We start from the raw sequence: 18,166 nt of genomic DNA, 5'->3' as shown, positions 1-18,166 counted from the left end.
AAAAAAACTTGATGTGGTATTTCGATTTTTCAACTTTTTTCAAAATCCTCGAGTTGATGTGTAATTTGTGTGTGTGTGTGTGTTTGATGTGACAAAAAAGATTATCTTTCCATACGTGATCTTTTTTTTACCCCCCTCTCTTCTGTTGGAATTCCTATCAATTATAATATTTCTTTTTTGCTTTGTATTTTTCGATTTAATTTCGATAGAGAGACATTTTCCTTGACATCTCGTTACGACATTGTGATGACATTCAGTTCTAGCGAGGAATACAATGTGTGAATAAATTTCATATTTGCTAATCTAATCTGTTGATCCTTCAGACTCTTCCGGATAATCCCAATCCTGAATTGAAAAGTGGATTAATTCAAATTTGTTTGTAACATTTTCAGAATTGGGATAAAATAATTTACCTCGATGGTAGCAATGTCCTTGTGAAGATCGGCTAATCCGGACACCTGTTCCAGGATATCGGAATCATTGAAAACCTCGGCTAAAAAGGCGTAGCCTTTTTCGGCGTAGCGCTGGATGACGAGCGGTGAACAAGCCGTGCAATTGAAAAATGCTTCCGTCGCCGGAAGCACTTGCTGGTGTCGGTGGAGAAAACCTCGAATCGAGTGAGGTACGACACCGAGCGGGCTGCTATTAATCGCTTCCTTCTTTTCCAACTCTTGTTGCTGGTGTTGCTGGACGGTTGTCATGGCATCGGTGGAAATCTCAGCCGACGCGTTTCCCCTGTCGGAATGAAGGAAATACGGACGGATATTATTACTCGAATGTCTGGCGGGGTAACAATGAGCAATTGCAATGATATGTTTGGTGTCGATGTACAAACGAAAACGAACCCTTGAGGATGTTGGAGAACAGAGACCATCAATTCGACAGCCAATCCGGAGGCGATCAGAGAAATGCCGGGTCGCGTGACGGTACATTGTTGATCAAGGGTCCGATCTTTGGTCGACTGAATGGACAAGAAAAATATATACGAACAAGTTGGAAGAATTCCACGTCAAAACGTCACGATATCCAGACCCCCTCCCTTTGCGAAAAAATAAGAATACTCACATTGCCAGGAGCGACAACGTCATTGCAGAAATAACAGCCCAGCTGGCGACCAGCCAGAGCTCCCCGCATGACGCCTTTCGATTTTTCAGATTGAACTTGACCGGGATTCCACGGCTCTCTTTGTCCGTGACGCATAACCAAATACGTGTCAAAGCCCAAGGCGGCATTGATGGCCAGCTGTAAACAGAAAAAACTATTTTAAATAAATTTTCTTTTTTGTGAATGAATTTTTACGTCCTTAAAAAGGAAAATTGTAAAACTATGATAAATTATTATTTGTTTTATTATTTTTAAAAACCTTTCCGCGATAAGCAGACAACATGGAAGGCAGCCAACGACTTTCTCGCGTGTCAGTCAACAGGAAGACGACGTCGTGCTCATCGATTGCGTCCGCCAACATCTGGACGTCCTTCTCAACTTCTTCGGCATCTGTGACGTAATGGCCAGGCATCGGAATGCGCAAATCGATCCCTCGACTGATCTACTCCAATTAAAATCTCATCAATTTCGAATAGAAAATTTAAAATTTTGGATAAAAACAAACCATTCCAGGGAAGATTTTACGTAGAGTATTTGCAGCACTTTCAGCTTTGGGTTGACCTCCGTTGAGGCAATTGTCGAAACTGAAAAGCGATTGGCGTACCGGATTGGAATATGAGACTCGTCCGTTATCGATAAATGTAATGTGACGGACTCCCCATGCCTAAAACAAATGTGTAAACAAATTGAATTCAAATTGATTAAATTGCATTTATCAATTGAGTGTGATACCATCAACGTTCTGGCGACATAACAACCAAGAGTTCCAGCTCCGAGGAGTAGGCATTTGGTATTTTGGATGAGATCCAGGTTGAGCTCCGGTAATAAACGCCATTTCATCAACTTCAAATTGAGATCGACGGCTGATTCGGCCAAGCGTTCGGGATCCATGGAATTGCTGAGATTCACCGTTCGAGCTCCAAGTTTGCCCCGTTCGTTCTTCTCCCATCCGAGACATTTGGGTATGGAATCGGTCTCGCCAGGATAGACGACATCTTTGATTTCTATTAAGAGACTAGAGCCAACTCGGCGTTGTCCGTCGCGCACTCCATCACGCCAGCAGAGAATAGAGAGGCCAACGAGACGTTCTTTATGGTGATGAGCTAATAAAGCTAAAAGATTTCGCAGTGGCCATCCGGGGTTGGTAGGTAGGGAAGACGGGTCACAAAACCCAATCCACGTAATATCTTTGAGATTGGCCAGTTCTTTCAAAGGATGGCATTTGTATCCTAATTCAGTATTCTTCTCAACCACAAAAGCACTCTGACCATATGAGGACTTGAATTCATCGTAAGCCTGCTGGAACTGAAGAAGCTGAAAGGAATATTCGAGGCATTAGTAAACATTTGTCTCTGTGTTCACTTATAAAGAAACACACCTCTTCTTTTGTTAAAACTTTGTCCACTTCTTTAGGTTCGTCATTTAAGAGGATTTTAGACGGGAAAACCAGTGTTGGAAAGGCAAACCAATAGTAGAACTGATATTTCTTTAAATCCTATTTTTATAAATAGTTAGTGGCATGAAATGTATTATATAATGTGTTTTGTATGTTACTGCAAATGTGAGCAAGAGAAAACGGGTTAGGAGACTAGGGTTTGACAGAGCTGCTCCACTCAAAATGTCATTCCAGATTTGTTCACCACACTTGTTAATGGCAGTTTGTTTGTTGATTTCCTTGAAGGCCTCAAGGGTGTTTGTGTTCTGTAGGAGTCCCTGACATAGAATTCCGTTGGTACTCACTGCATCAGCAACCTGATGACTTCAGAAAGCAATCTTTGAAATTTAACTATCAGCTAACAGATTAATCTTGCTTACTTTTCGAAAGAAGAGTAATCAACGTTTAAACAGGCGGGAAGCCTTGACGATGTAGACTGATTTGTATAATAGCCAGTGATCTCAACAGGTTCGTCATTCAAAGCATAAACATCAATTTTCATTTGAGTCAACTTGTGCCAGAATGAGCTAGAGATAACGGAACTGAAGGGTAAAAACTGCAGAATTTTTTCATTATCCACCGCTGATGACATGTTTCCGCCTTTTGTTTCACTTCCAAATCAAAACTTCTGGAATTTGCATCCGTTCTTGTTTAGTGTTTACTAGCTCAAACGTCAAAAACCCGCCATCTCGTGTTGACAAATTCGACTACAAAAATATATTTTTTTTCGAAACGGTGACCTGTTGAAGTCTCAAGAGATTGAAAATTCTTAACGTTATTATATTTTGCTCGTTATTATTTGAAACCTGCGTGCTATTAAATTTTAATCATGTACATATCAATGGCTATTTTCATCCCCCACAGAGGGTTGTGGCCCGGGTCATGTTATCCCGAAAAATGGTGAACGTCAAGACAATTTTTTTGTTGGACGGGTCTGACCCTTAAAAGCTTCGACATCTAGTAGTCAACAAAAAGGCTCGTAGCTCATACGCTAGGCTACGGCTAAGCCAATAGCTCAAGAAATTGCAGTGCTCCATCAAATTGAGCAGGTCTATTGCACCGGTCCTACACGTGCCGTAGCTTCAAAACAAAACAGGCTAGATTATGTCTAAACGTGAGTCGACTGAAAATGACCAGCAATCATCCTTTAAACGTCCAAGTCTGCCTGAATCCTGTGATATAGACGATGCCGCTGGCACATGGCCGCTAAACATTACTGTTGAAACCGTTGAAACTGATGGTGAGATTATTGATGACGATCCACTTATACTTTATCTAGCAGAGAGTACCAATGAGTCAAGTCCAGCTCAAACAGAAAGTATTAATATTCTTTCTTTCATTAATCTTTTAAATTATAATGTTGTTTATTGTTGTCAATGTACTAACAGATAGCACACAACCCGAGAGTGAGACTTTCAAGAAAGGAAAGAAACGGTGCTATTCATGGATTTGGAAACATACAAACTTGATTCAAGTGAAAGGTCAACCTGAAAAGTACAAGTGTATGTATTGTGAAAAGACATTTGTTAGAAATGGTACAAGTCCCATTTCAAGGCATTTGATCAACAAACATTCTGATAAAATGAAGAATACCCAATGCACCATGATTAGCTCTGGAAAGTTGGTCCCACCATTCAAAGTAGGTTTGAACTGTCTTTATTCTGTACCGCAACTGCCTTGACTAACATATTTTAACTCAAGAATGGCAAGCAATCATCATTTAAACGTCCAGCTGTGCCTAAATCCTACAGCAACAAAAAAAAAAGTTTGCAGAAGCACACAAGTGATGATGATGCACTTCAACTTCTTTCTACAGAATTCACCGATCAGTCAAGTTCAGCTCAAACAGAAGGTACTAATTATCCTTTCTTTCTAGTAATTTTTATAATCATAATTTTGTATATTTTTAACATATTTACAGATATCCCACATTCTGAGAGTGCGACACACATGAAAGTGAGGAAACAAAAGTCATGGATTTGGAAATACACTACCTTGATTCAAGTTAAAGGTCAACCTGATAGGTACAAGTGTATGTATTGTAAAAAGACATTTCTTAGAAATGGCACAGGTGTCATCTCGAGGCATTTGATGAACATGCATAACAACAAAATTAAGAATACTCCAACCCCATGCAGTCCGACTAACTCTAAAAAATCGGCTCCGCCGTTCAAAGTAGGCTATCTTTATTCTGTACCATAAGTACCTTAGCAAATATTTGACATGAATTTTTTTGTTTTTGAAGTTTGACCGTGAAAAAGCGGACAGAGATTTTCTTGAATTCATTGTATCAGGCAACGAATCACTTTCCATGGGAGAGGAACCTGCATTTCGTGACTTAATTTCCTGTCTGCAACCATTGTACGAGCCAATGGACAGAGCTGCAGTGATAGATAAACTTATGTCAACTTTCTTGGAAACAAGAGAGAAAGTCTTTACAATTCTAAAAGGAATCAACGTAGCCTTAACAACGGACCTCAAGATCACGTCAAACAACTTGGCATTTATGGGCATCACAGTTTCCTTGCTCACTAAACAATTTAAACCGATTGATGCCATAATAGGATTCAAGCAAATTATAGGCGAGCGTTCCGGCTCAAATTTTGGCGATACCTTTTTTGAAACGATCAAGTCCTTTGAACTCCAAGAACAAGTACGTATTGTTTATCTTTATTTCGATTTATTTTACAGTGAATCATTCTAACTAAATTCCTTCCCTTCACCGGTTCACCCCCAGATGTTATCTATAACAACAGATAATGCGACTTCCGATGAAACCTTCATTGACCACATAGTCTCCCTGACCAAGGACAGTTCACAACCTTTCGATAAAGGCTTGTGGGTTAGATGTTTCGCGTATGTCATGAACATCTGCGTGCAAACCATTCTTGGGACTGTATCTATACTTCTCCAAAAAGTGAAGCAGAAAAATCCGTTTGAATTTAAATTTTATATTGACAATTTTGTATTTCCCATCAACAGCTTCGCGATCTCATCAATTCAATCCGAGCTTCGCATCGAAGGATTCAGAAATTTAAGAATGTCCTAGAATCATGTGGATTACACGACGAAAAATATCAAGAAGAAGAAGAAGAAATGGCGTTCCCCGAAGGTTCTGTTATTGCTCACGATCTTCTCCCAATTTTGGATCACACATCGCAATGGAGTTCAACTTATTACTTCCTCAGACGTGCTGTGAAGCTGAGACCGGCCATTGATGAAATCGCTAAAGAGGCAGATCTCCAAAGAAATGAAATGTACAAAGAAGACTGGGAGAACTTGGATCAAGTGCTTGAATTTTTGGAAGAATTTGCCACAATTACCAAGTACATTGAAGGAAGTGGATTTCCTACTTTATCGCTTGTTGTACCAATGTACAATCGGTTGTTGGTGATATTGGAAGACGTTTCAAAAGGCCGTCATGAATCGATCACTCATTCGTTGATCGTAAAGGGAGCTGCCGCTGGCCTTCAGAAATTGGCTTCCTATTACGATAAGTCATCTCCTGTTGTTATGGCGGCAACTTTTATGGACCCGAGACTGAAGATGCAATATTTCATCGAAAATGGTTGGAATTGTGGTGAAGAATCGCAAGATGCACTTCAAGCTATGGATAAGAAACTGATCACAAGCAGAGTTAAGCCAGCGTGAGTTATATAAATTTTTTGACATCCTTATCGCTATATCGAGTAACCAAGTATTTTATTTTTAGGATACAATCTGTTTGGAATAATTATAAAGAGACTCCAGTTATTGAACCCGCGAATAGCAAAAACGTCACTGGCAAGCGACCCGCATTTAATGAAAGCTATATTTCCAAGGTTCTATCAAAAAATAGTCCAGTGGTGAAACTTGAAATGGATGAATTGGAACAATACGAGATGGAAAGAACGGAACCGGTGGACTGTGATCCCTCTGCAGTTTTCACTTACTGGGCCAACCGGTCTTGTCGATGGCCTCGATTGGGTCGTATGGCTAAAGAGATTCTCGGCATTCCAGCGACAAGTGCCGCTAGCGAAAGGGCCTTCATCTTGGGTAAAGATGTTTTCGGAATTGCAGATACAAATTTAAATCCCGAGATCGTTGAAGCTCTTATATGTTTACGTTCGTGGTATAAAATTGGATTGGTGGGAGCAAAGGATGTTGGAGGATTCTTGGATGAAAAGTTTCACGTGACGCTGAAACTGGAAGGCGATTAAGATCAAGAATTTTGTAATTTTTTCGATAAGATAACTCGGATTTTTTGAAACTTAAGAATTCTCTGAAGATTCTTTCGTAAATGAAACTAAGATAACAAATACACTTTGTAATAATTACACTTTGTCGAATATGAATATTTATTAAAAAATTAAATTTATCGTCGGGCCAGCTAGTATCCAACTATCCATATTATTAATTTTGTTAAAGATTATTTCTTTGCCATGGGATGGGACTGGAATTAGGATTCTGTGTAAGTGGAACGCATAATCGTGAAAAATTATGAAAACGGCGGAATTATGGAATGCGGGAAAAAACCATGGCAACCTTGAAGCCAAGTAACGTCGTCGGCTCTTATTCAAATTACAAACGTGGGGGACGTCGTGTTCACATGTGTCTCAATGAAAATCACATGATTTATGTTGTATAAAAAATAGATCAAGATGAAGATTATGTGCTGCTATTGCGGCGTGTATTATGCAAAAGGCATATTTACCATTCCATCTAATAATCCTGCCATTGAAGAAGAATGGAAAAAACAGATCCCAGGTTGTGAAGAGCTGTTGAAAGTCAACAAAAATTTGCCTTTGTGCTATAATCACTTTGCAGAAACAGATGTTATCAAAGAAGACATTTATGTAATCAATGGTAAATCTGTGTCTGTTCCTAGAATGAAGTGGAGTTTGGCACCCAACTCAGTGCCCAGTATATTCAATGGTATGACCCTGAAAACATATGCATCAATTTATAATTATTTTAAAGTTATGTTCTGTTTGTTTAGATAACAGTTTATCTTTTGGAGTTTCTCGATTATTGAAGGGTGGACTACAACTACAAGATGCTAGTTTAAGTACTAAAGAGTGTGGTACTGATTCAGCTTCATTCGAAATGGATTCTTCAACCATGGCAATTAATAACAATAACTCTGAGGTTTGACATAAAATTTTTCCTTTCTTCAACAGATTCATACATTTTGTGTTTATCATGAAAGGTTCCAGTACAACAATTGCTGCCTTACAGTACTTTGCAAAACCAACATAATTTAAAGCAGTCGTCAATTGAAAAGAATCCTCCGATACTCTATCAACCGCATGAGATGAATAACGGACATAAAACTACCTCCGAAGCTGATATTTCCATGGATTCGTCGAGTACTGTGATAAAAAGAAGTCTTGAGCAAAAGACTTCAGGCAACACCCACCTGGGATATTGCGACGTAGAAGGCATTTCCGCTTCCAGTGTTAGTCAGTTTAATCACGAAAACCTCAATGTCGCGGTTGGCGGTACCACGCCAACACCTGTCGACGGTCCAATCGTAAGTTAACTTTATAATTCCTCTCCTAACTTAACATTGCGTTTAATTGTCATGCAACTATTTCTCAACATGTTTATTTTTTAAGGTGGGTGTCTTTGTGATGATTCCGAATTCCATAAAACTGCCGGGTGAAAATTGGTACTCAATGCGAGGTGCAGAACAGATCTTGTTTTGTTGCGAAGCTATAGTCAAAGAAGAAGTTGTGGTTATCCGGAAAGGTGTCAAAATTGACGTTAAGGCAAAATCGATTAGTTTTTTTGTTTATCAAGATGCGCTACCGCTCGACAAAGAACTTCCGTGTGGTTTGTATCGGAACTTTGAAACCGTCAACAGTCTCAACGAGACTCTAAAAATTTTTGACGCATTGCCGTTATGTACCGGAATTGACGATGTCCCGTGCCATTTCGTCAAGGATTGCTCGACGGATTTCGGAATCTTAAAAAATGGTTTTTGGCATTCCACCGCGTAAGTGTATCGATTATTCTAAAGACTATCCTCCAGCTTCCTGGCACCGTTAAATTAATTATAATATTTTTTTAAACTTTATTCAGGTGTGCCGTATTTCCTGATTCTCGACAAGTTCAAGGATTATGCGGATCGTGTTTTTCCTTTAAACAAACTCTTCTTCTTCGTTACTCCCAACAAGGAGAAAATCCTTCAACGTCATTGGCGAACAAGAAATATGTTGTTAACAAGTACTTGAGCAACGAGGAATTGGTGAAGTCGAAGCAGGAAACCCAAAAGGAAATTAGGATTTTGAAACAGAAATTGAGGAGAACGGAATCTCGATTAATGGTTCGACTCAATCAATAATCACTGGCATCACTTATTAGCGCATTAATGTAATAAATGAATTTTTTCAGGAAAAAGAAACTGAAGTTAGATCGATGCGAGAGAAAATCGTGCAAGTGCAAGGAGAAACAACTAACGCAGCAACGAATAAACGGGTAAAAACTAAAGACTAGATCTTCCTACTAAGATATGAAAATTCATGTTTGTGTACTTTGTCTTTGTGACTGGTCAATAACTAGTCAATGCATAAACTTTGATATCTGTTTGCTCGATCGTTAAGTTCGGCTTACCACTAAGAAGTTGAATAATTTTTTGTTGGATCTGAAAGAAATACAGACAATTTTTTCTTGTTTTTACGGGGTTCATTTTTGATTTGAAAGATAGCATTAATGAAATGTGTTTGAATTGAGATAGGAGAAATCAGATCATTACGCCATCTGGCAATGACAATTTTTACTTACATGTACAGGCAGACAGTACTGACAAGTTGACGAATTGACGACTGCTTGTAGTCCTGTATCCGTGGAAGACAGTCTCTTGACACAAAAGTTTGGAAACGTAATTATCTTCTTGAAAATGGCAAGTGCTGATTCTGGTGTTCCATCAGACTCTAATGCTGGACAAAGTAGATATCGTCAACGCACGGTAACCACAACTCATTTCTTTTTTTTAGGCTGTATAAAAAGTATAGCACTGCATAGTCATTCACCTTGCGCAACTACGTTGATTAGTATACTTTCGTGTGAAATGACTCATCTCTATTGATTTCTTACCACAACCCACAAAATTTCTTTTTCCAAGTACTGAATTATTTAACAATCAATCAGGGTTCAATGTAACATTTCAAATCATTTTACACCTGTATTGGATGAATTGATTGAAAAGGTGTATAAACTAATGCAAATTCTCAAAACACATACTTTGACTGGCATTGTAGAGCTTCTTACAAGTTACAACAAAGCCCTAGTTTATTTCCTCATTGTTTACGATACCATCTATTTTTTCCTCTGTACCAAAGGCTGTGCTGGGAAATCTACCTGATGATTTTCTAAGACCTGACAGTCTCCAGGGTAGTAATCCATCTCACCAAGAACGTATTGATAGAGAACTGGCTATCCAACTTCACCAGCAGCAGCGTGTTGCAAATATTCAGTATGTCAACCAAAGCTATGCCGGTCAACTAATCATCACCATTGTTGAGGTAAAATAAAATCATCTAAAGCCAAAATGAAGTCAACATTAAATTTCACGACATTTGATCATTTCAGGCTTCTTTTGTTAAGAACTACGGAGTAACTCGAATGGATCCTTATGTCCGTGTTCGCATTGGCCACACAATCTACGAAACCCCTGCTTGTCCAAGCGGTGGCAGAACCCCTCGCTGGAATAAGCGCATCCAAAGGTATATAAACAATCTATAAAAACTTTATGCTGAGTCATTACTAAAATGACGTATTTAATTTGCCAATAGTTATCTGCCGACTGGAGTGAAAAGCATTAGTATTGAAGTCTACGACGAGTGCGCATTAACAATGGATGAACTGATTGCCTACGGCCAGATTCCTATTCCGGAAATTGTTTTCCGCGGAGAATCCGCCGACCAGTGGCTGCAATTAAGCGGCAAACAAGGCGAACATAAAGAAGGGTCTATTCACATGATTTTTACACTCCTGGTAAAAATTTCTTTTCATTTGCCCTTCAGTTATTTTTGGGGGTTTTGTGACGCGTGGCTTCTTTTCCTTTAGCCGATTGCCGCCCCACAGCTGATTGCACCGGGGACTATGGGATTCGCCATGGCTCCAGCGTACGGCGGTTATCCACTAGTGAATTCCACAGTTGTTCCGGTTGGGCAAGCACCAATAGCAACTCCTATGATGGTCATGCCCGGCTATGCTCCTTCCTGTGTCCAAATGCCCATTTACAACACAGCCAATCCAGCTATGGTGACTCCCCAAGGAAATCTTCCCGTCGCTTCCCGCCCGAAACCACTTACTCAAGAGGTAATTTACAATTTTTATTTTTATCCTGAGATTGTACTGAAATTTCTACATTAAATTGCGAATTGCAGGAAATTAAAGAAATTATGAGCATGTTTCCGACGCTTGACCCTCAAGTAGTTCAGAGCGTCATTGACGCATGTGATGGGCGTCGTGAAGCAATCGTCGATAGTCTTCTTCAGATTTCTGAACAGTAATTAATTTTTTTAGACTGCCGGGGACGAAGGTTAATTATTTTTGTTCAACATCGCTTATTCGTTACATTACTTTTAACATGGAATGAGTTCCTTATTACTATTCATAATATTTTTTTAAATTAACAAATAGCTGTTTGCAAAGGAAATTTCTATTTTCAACTTTTCACAGTGGCTAGTCATTTATCTGATTGAAAAGGCTATTCCAGTTAATTTTTGTGTATTATCACATGGTATTTCTTCCATGTCTAGATTTCTAAATTCCCCTAATAATATATCCTCACTGTGGCGTAAGTTTATGAAGAATACATGTTGGCTAACTTTCCCTTACAACCCAGAATTAATAAAGTTTTTTGCGTAGCTTGAAATTCGATTTTTTGCAGCTGTAAAAAAGAAATCCAATTAAATTTCTTTTTCCCCTTTAGAAAGTGCGAGATTTTAAATTTTCGCAATACGATTTATTATCCATTCAATTAACATTTTCAAGTAGATGTTTTAACACCATTACAGGTTTTACGCAATGCTTGTATGATTCCGGTATCGATACTACACCATCTTAAGGCTAAGTACAGTAGGGAGAAATGGGCTTAAATGTAGTTTAAATGATATTATCAAGAGAAATAGTAGAGAGAATTTGCCACATTTTAGTAGACCTCGCAATTCGCTGAAGAATACTGCGTACATACGGCGTCACGAGTGTTCTCACTGTATTTGGAATCGTTGACTCCAAGGTTGGATCCCTATAATAAAAGTATTATTGCCTTATTAATCGAACATAACTTTGAAACGTGTTTGCTAGTAGATGATGAAATATTGCGAAATAGATTCAATTGAATAGAAAATGTCAGATTGCTTACATCCACAAGGTTTTTGATGTTACAGTAATTGGTTCCATAATCCTAAAAACACAAAAGATGTTAATATCAGTTATTCTTTCAATTGAATCAAATATTTCCAACTTACCAGAACTGCGTACCACGTCTGGGATGTCGAAAAGCCCTGGGAAAATTCAAAGCATTCTCATGAAATGGATGAGTAATTTAACAAAATGATTTCTGATTATTACCTGGACGGAACAGGAATTGTCTGCGGCGGGAGTAAAAGTGTACGACACGTCATCAACATAACTACAAATATAAAAAAAATTAAAGAAACTGTCTTAATTTAAATGATTTTTAACATGAAATGCTTACCGTTTCACCGGAGTTGTGTGCGTTCCCGTAACTTTGGTAGGGGATGAAGTAAGGAACTATAAAAACAGACATTAAATTAACTAAGAAATGAACTGAACAATAAAACATGTTGAAAGTGACTTATTGCTTCTGTCAGTTACCTCGTACAAACACTTTTGTCCAGAGCCGCACAAGTTCTGAGTATCCATGTTCCATTTTTGCATTTGATTCACTAAAGTAAATCAAACCAAGCAATAAATCATATTCAAACTCAAGAAATATTTAATTTTAATTACCTAGAGCTGTTTGAACAACATCACATGGTTTTCCAAAAGTCCTTGAAAAATGAAAAAAAAAAAGTTATGCAACAATGTGACCTTCAAGTTAACAGTTCTTACCAGTCCACACGGCAAGATGCATGCAGAGGGTAGGATGACACTGCAAAAAAGCTGAGACTGATGGCGCTTAAAGCAACACCAAATAAGGACACACAAAGAATTGCCATCTTCCTAGAGCAACAGCAGCTTCTGGTAGGTTCGACTACTGAAATATTTTAATCGAGAATTTAGAATCTTGTAGTGTACTAACATTCAATTATATAAAACAAAGCATGCACTAACCCTTATTGGAAAGTAGTGATTTAGTTTCACCTTTGTTGGGTGCCATTTTATAAAGTTGAAGTAGTTATAGAGAAAAAAGTTTTTCCTGAAAGATACCCAGTTAAGAAAACAGAAACAGCCTTCACCCACCATTTAATTTTAATGTAGATTAGCATAAATTACATAGAAAGACAATACGTACAGGTAGGCAGACCGGAATGCTTGACGTGTATTATATAAGTGAGAGCTAGTGAAATTAGGAAGTCCTGTTATTTGTTTATTTCGAAATGCTTTTGTTTTTCTTTTAAGTAAAGCCACCTATCAACAGAAATGTACACTATTAGACAATGACATCTATCGTCAGTTTACTAAGCTGAGTTAGATGCAAAAAAAAAAAACAGAAAAGATGAAACGATAAGTTGTTAGGAAAAAAAAAGTTTCATCGATAAGGTATTTCTCAAAACGTTGTTGGGCTCATCAATCTACGGCCTATATGCGTCGTATCCGCCAGTGACCATCCGTCAGACATCACGTGACTTCGTGATTAACCCGGCGCAAACTGGAGCGCGCGGAAGAACGAATATAACAGGGCGTAACAGGGTATGGAACAAGTTATTACTTCCCATTTTTCGACAACAATGATTCACGTACAACATTCATAATGTGTAGTACTAAAAATTTGGGTTTTTATCGTATAAAAACTCGGGATTAGAGGTTCATCAGTCTTATAGGCCCGGCTGCTCTCGACAGTCATGAAAATGAAAATGTATTTTGTTCTTTATCTCACAAAAGTTTTTTATTTTTCAGTCATTTTATTCAGCCAAATCCTACGCTGACCCCAATCCTTTAAGAGTCTAGTAGCTGGTTGTTTCTATTCTTCTTTTTCTTCTTTGTTAATTTGAAGTCTGTTTTTAAAAATAAAATAAAAATGTTTTAAACCATTTTTCCGCACTGCCAATTGTAGCATAAGAAAACGACAGCCAAGAAAAATTCCAGAATAATTCACGAATTAGATGTCGTAGCACGACCGAGATAAGTCGATATAGTAACCTTGATTGGGAGATAAAAGCCTGTCAGCAAATATTAAGCTAAATATATATCCTCTGAACTCGGTCTATTATTTTCAGCTCGTCGTGCAGCAACCCCGGCCCCCGTTTGACGGCAATCCATTGCACGGAAGACTCTCATTTTGAGCTTCCAAAAGAATTTTTTTCCTTTTTTCCTTCGCGGAAACTTTTTTTTTCACAACATTTTTCGGCCCAGTTTAAGTTGAAGACCGACGATCAATTTCGAATGAATCACGAATTTTCCCGCTCAGCAATATATATGCTATTACGACATACATATATAGCAGCAGCAGCATATCAATAAAGTATAGAAAGCTATAGACTTATTAGGCACATGTCTGTAAATGAGTTGTTCGTGAAGTTTGCTGATGATTGCCGACGATCGATATCAAATGGAGCAGTCTGACATGACCCGCGCGTTTCCCTTTTACATGTCGTGACCGTACGACCGATTGCAGGTCGATTCAACCTACTACATAACATGTTATACTATATCGAATTGATGATGGACGAGTCTATATACTATAATCACCTTTATACAGGTTTACATTGATACAATAAGTTTCCACCATCAAAGTTTTCCAGGAAAATAGTCTATGGCTCTCGCATGGAAACCATCAATCGATATTATTGGTTCAAAGTGATTTTATGGCCTAGACGATATTATACGTGTCCGGTACTATATACTACATGTGCGCGATGCGAAGTTGTATATATTGCACTGCACAAGGTTATCGGAACCCGGTGTCAAAAGTGTTTACTAAAAGTTATTCAATCCGACTCTCTCTAACGGCGGTCTATAAGATATTTTGCGTTTCAGATTATAAGTTAGGCGAAGCACATATTTGGATCGACTATAATGTTACACCGCCGACTAATTCATTCCTTCCGACATATTTGCGTCGCTGATAAACAGCGCAACTGCGTCATATTTTTTCTGAAATTGTACTGAACTGAATCACGTGGGAATTTGGGCGATTTTTCCGACTCGAATTTATGAATTCGAGAACTGATTGCGTTATGACGTTCTGTATGAACTTTATTATTTAAAAAAAAAAGATTGCCGAGTGTCATAAACGGGTGTTTTTCGTGATTGCGATGTTTAATGACTTTCGTTTTTACAAGCCTCATAAACGCCAAAATGATGAGCGCAGAAAAAAAGGGACTAGACGAACTTGTTTTTCCATCCATCCGTTTGCTTCTTTTTGATTCTCTCTCCTGGTGTGTGTTCGGATTACATCAGAATGCCAGACACAACACATGATGGATCGATTTTATTTCTAGGAAAGCCTGTATATATCTCACGGCACGTGTATTTATTATATGTGAACGGCGCCAACAATAAGCCCTCTCATTCACTCATCCGTCCAATCTATTATACATCTTTCGTGAGGATACGCCAAACACACCAGATGGCTCTGCTGGTGTCAATGTTTTTCTTTTGTTTCAACTAGCAGTCGACGGCCGCACACAATCACGTGGCGGCGTTTGATAGAGCGGAACAAAGTGTAAATAATAACCACTAGACTCTTGAATTATTTCCCAAGTTTTTAACGACAATTTTTTAAGAGCTTCCTGGAGTTGTTGCTTGTCAAACTTTGTGATTGCTATTAATAAGCGGGCTGCGAATGTACAACTCGGTCGGTAAGTGGCTAGTTATTCCATCAGCACGAACTGCTTCTCGTCAATTTAGTTTGTCTAATCGCTGCAATGAATCCCGCCAACGTTTTGAACGCTTGTTGGTTCTCGATTTTGAGGCCACCTGCGATAGCCAACGTGGCACCATTCGACCACAGGTATATAAAACCAGCAACAACAACAGTGTTGTTGCTTCGTCTTTTATCCTGCACGATGATGATAAAAAGCCCTGATATGTGAAACCTTGAAAAAATATCAGGAGATTATCGAGTTCCCTGTTCTCAATGTGGAGACAAATGGGTTTGAGATAGTGGGCACTTTTCATCGCTATGTCAAACCACAAGTCCACCCCACCCTGACACCTTTCTGCACCAGCCTCACAGGGATTATTCAGGTGAATATGGGGAGTTGCCGAGTCCTTTATCTCTTGATTAGATCTGTTTTTTTTTGTTCCCCCCCTGTTGAAAGGATATGGTCGAAGATGCAGCCCCCTTGAAAGAAGTAATGGAAGACTTCCACAAATGGCTCCTATCTCAACATCTGCTAAACAAAGAATTCGCTGTCGTGACTTGCGGCGATTGGGACTTGAAGGAGCTCCTCCCACGTCAATTCCTCCATACGGGACAGGTCGTACCTGCTTATTTCAAGTCGTGGATCAATATCAAGATGGTTAGAAACAAAAAAACACAAAAAACATTTCTTTGATGTCGTAGTGTACTCACACGCGATCGGAAATATAAATCATATTTATTTAGATATTCGCCGAGTCCACTGGAGTTTACCCACGTAATCTGCCTCACATGTTGTCCCACGCCAAACTGGTCCATTTTGGTCGATTACACAGTGGAATTGGTAAGTATAATTTAACCTTGAAAAATATCAAACCTTTTTTTTTTTGGTTGGAATAGAATTTTGACCTCTGGTTATTGTTTTGTTATTTTTCTATAGATGATTGCCATAATATTGCAGCGGTTGTTCGTTTCCTGGGCCGGCGTTCTCAGTGCTGGCGACTGACAAGTTTTTTGGAAGATTAAATAACAACAATTGAGTATTATCCGTGTCAGAAAATAAAGCTCACTTGAACCGTATCGTCCATTATTGTCGGCCAGAAAGTGCAGTGCATAAAAAAAAGGACAATTTCACGTACATACATACCGCCCTTGTCTATATTATATATAAAAGGGTTAAAAAATCATCGTTGCGTATCGTTTATCTCACGATCTTGGATTTGTTTTCTTCTGGCGCCTAGGAAAGACGAAAAAAACAAAACAACAAACAAGTTGTGCGTGACACGGTTGGCTTAGTTTTCTCTCTTCCATCGCTGCTGCTGCAGCTGTTGTGTGCATGGCAGTCAAACGACTGGAACGTCTCGATTTGCTGCATCACTCTTACTTCATTCGATACGCTTTGGCTGGCACAGTGTTTTGTTTAGACCAGTAAAGGCCTGACTTTATAACAAGAAAAAGACGATTTTGATGTTATTATAATTTTCTAATCAAATTCAAGCTCGGCCTTGTATATAGAGCCCAAATCTTTTTTGGTGAAGAGACCACCTGGTTTATTATTTTTTAAAAAGTTGCTACTCGGAATTTTTCTCATGGAGACACACAATCGGGGGGCTAGAGAGAAAAAACGAGTTGTGTCGTTATATATAAACGTGTCCATCTTATTCCAACCCTCCCTTTTTCTATACCTTTTAAGGGATATAGATATGATAATGAAAAATAAATGAGAGAAGAAAAAAATATATTTAGTCGAACCCGTTTGTGCTCTGCTAGTGATTTGACGCGTGCAATTCCCAACGATCAATGACCGCAACTATTTTTTCTTTTTTTTCAGATTGACACACACACAGCTCAGCGATATTATCCTCCTGCAAGGACAGCAGCAGTGGTCTGGGCATGACCATACGCGTGTCGAAATTCTTTTTGTGTGTTTATAACGTGTAGCGCGGTAGTGGCATATTTTCTTTTCGGGCTTGGCTGAGTTTTTCTTATAGCTCCAACAACATTCCCATCAATAATAAAAGATAAGCTCGGGAAGTTAAAAAAAATTTTTCACGAAAAAATTATTATTTACTGGTGTGGATCGCGTGAAAAGACTTCATCATTTTGAATGGTGGTACTGATTATAAAATAATAACAGATTCTCCCCCTCTCTACAAGGAACAAAAAGAAGTCTAAAGGACTTTTTAGATGTTTGGTCTGTATGTAGGGTAGTAGTAGTTGTAGAGGGGGATAGTTTTCTGAATGTAATCATCACGTCAACAACTCGTCAGAGCGGCTTCAATTAAGCCAGCGAGACAATCGTACACAAGTTTCTGTATGTAGAGCTGGGGCATATAAATATAATTCATTTAAACCCGAGGATAAGGTTTAAAAGGCGAGGGGGGATAGACAAGTTTCAGTTATCTATATAACGGTGATAACCTTTATCTATTTCCACACACACACACACAGTAAACAAAACTTTCTGAAACATATTTTTCGAGTTATTCCTTATTTTGACAGGTTTTTTCGAAAAAATATCGATTCCACTTTATAAAATTTCCACCACCACCAAAATTTATCGAAGAAAGGAAAAAGGAGTAAAAGTCATAAAGCTCATTGTGGGGAATAGCTGGAGGCAGTGGGCGGAGTTCCATGCGCATCGTCTG

General features: G+C 38.6%; 7 protein-coding genes across 14 annotated transcripts in view; 4 read left to right on the top strand and 3 right to left on the bottom strand.

The window, feature by feature from the left end:
* The window catches only part of LOC124316145, a 411,551-nt gene that overhangs the window by 84,080 nt on the left and 309,305 nt on the right, over window positions 1–18,166 (bottom strand). The window lies entirely within an intron of this gene.
* Window positions 137–3,228, bottom strand: LOC124316181 (ubiquitin-like modifier-activating enzyme ATG7). Its single transcript, XM_046781978.1, has 10 exons — window positions 2,920–3,228; window positions 2,659–2,863; window positions 2,483–2,599; window positions 1,837–2,418; window positions 1,610–1,768; window positions 1,364–1,546; window positions 1,066–1,242; window positions 846–961; window positions 414–735; window positions 137–345 (listed from the first exon to the last, which is right to left on the bottom strand). Exons 1-10 carry the CDS (start codon window positions 3,129–3,131, stop codon window positions 304–306), a joined length of 2,115 nt encoding a protein of 704 aa, XP_046637934.1. The 5' UTR covers window positions 3,132–3,228; the 3' UTR covers window positions 137–303.
* Window positions 3,435–6,855, top strand: LOC124316157 (zinc finger BED domain-containing protein RICESLEEPER 2-like). 2 transcript variants are annotated; one of them, XM_046781929.1, is made up of 8 exons: window positions 3,435–3,779; window positions 3,928–4,178; window positions 4,241–4,391; window positions 4,461–4,714; window positions 4,785–5,192; window positions 5,277–5,456; window positions 5,522–6,186; window positions 6,252–6,855. In XM_046781929.1, exons 1-8 carry the CDS (start codon window positions 3,644–3,646, stop codon window positions 6,736–6,738), a joined length of 2,532 nt encoding a protein of 843 aa, XP_046637885.1. In that variant the 5' UTR covers window positions 3,435–3,643; the 3' UTR covers window positions 6,739–6,855. The 2 variants fall into 2 exon arrangements, with proteins under 2 accessions (XP_046637885.1, XP_046637884.1); XM_046781928.1 differs by having other exon boundaries at window positions 3,439–3,857.
* LOC124316269 lies at window positions 7,086–9,195 on the top strand. Its single transcript, XM_046782111.1, has 6 exons — window positions 7,086–7,453; window positions 7,518–7,666; window positions 7,728–8,051; window positions 8,137–8,516; window positions 8,603–8,846; window positions 8,915–9,195. Exons 1-6 carry the CDS (start codon window positions 7,180–7,182, stop codon window positions 9,014–9,016), a joined length of 1,473 nt encoding a protein of 490 aa, XP_046638067.1. The 5' UTR covers window positions 7,086–7,179; the 3' UTR covers window positions 9,017–9,195.
* LOC124316437 (toll-interacting protein B-like) lies at window positions 9,318–11,367 on the top strand. The gene is made up of 6 exons (XM_046782381.1): window positions 9,318–9,488; window positions 9,862–10,044; window positions 10,112–10,245; window positions 10,315–10,516; window positions 10,589–10,843; window positions 10,912–11,367. The coding sequence occupies exons 1-6, from the start codon at window positions 9,420–9,422 to the stop codon at window positions 11,035–11,037; spliced, it is 969 nt and encodes a 322-aa protein (XP_046638337.1). The 5' UTR covers window positions 9,318–9,419; the 3' UTR covers window positions 11,038–11,367.
* On the bottom strand, window positions 11,508–13,097 carry LOC124316548. 6 transcript variants are annotated; one of them, XM_046782552.1, is made up of 10 exons: window positions 13,008–13,097; window positions 12,827–12,911; window positions 12,605–12,749; window positions 12,503–12,543; window positions 12,368–12,438; window positions 12,228–12,283; window positions 12,101–12,161; window positions 11,998–12,033; window positions 11,892–11,933; window positions 11,508–11,774 (listed from the first exon to the last, which is right to left on the bottom strand). In XM_046782552.1, the coding sequence occupies exons 2-10, from the start codon at window positions 12,870–12,872 to the stop codon at window positions 11,679–11,681; spliced, it is 594 nt and encodes a 197-aa protein (XP_046638508.1). In that variant the 5' UTR covers window positions 12,873–12,911; window positions 13,008–13,097; the 3' UTR covers window positions 11,508–11,678. The 6 variants fall into 6 exon arrangements, with proteins under 6 accessions (XP_046638508.1, XP_046638509.1, XP_046638510.1 ...); XM_046782553.1 differs by having other exon boundaries at window positions 12,605–12,746; XM_046782554.1 differs by having other exon boundaries at window positions 12,857–12,911; window positions 13,008–13,089.
* Window positions 13,190–16,705, top strand: LOC124316529 (ERI1 exoribonuclease 3-like). Of its 2 annotated transcripts, XM_046782528.1 has the most exons (6): window positions 13,190–15,380; window positions 15,442–15,668; window positions 15,770–15,904; window positions 15,979–16,179; window positions 16,266–16,362; window positions 16,459–16,705. In XM_046782528.1, the coding sequence occupies exons 2-6, from the start codon at window positions 15,501–15,503 to the stop codon at window positions 16,542–16,544; spliced, it is 687 nt and encodes a 228-aa protein (XP_046638484.1). In that variant the 5' UTR covers window positions 13,190–15,380; window positions 15,442–15,500; the 3' UTR covers window positions 16,545–16,705. The 2 variants fall into 2 exon arrangements, with proteins under 2 accessions (XP_046638484.1, XP_046638483.1); XM_046782527.1 differs by having other exon boundaries at window positions 13,190–15,668.

Source organism: Daphnia pulicaria, chromosome 12 (genome assembly GCF_021234035.1).
Source record: "Daphnia pulicaria isolate SC F1-1A chromosome 12, SC_F0-13Bv2, whole genome shotgun sequence".
NCBI lineage: Eukaryota > Metazoa > Arthropoda > Branchiopoda > Diplostraca > Daphniidae > Daphnia > Daphnia pulicaria.
Note: the sequence above shows the minus strand (reverse complement) of the source record. Positions and strands in the feature narration are given on the sequence as shown.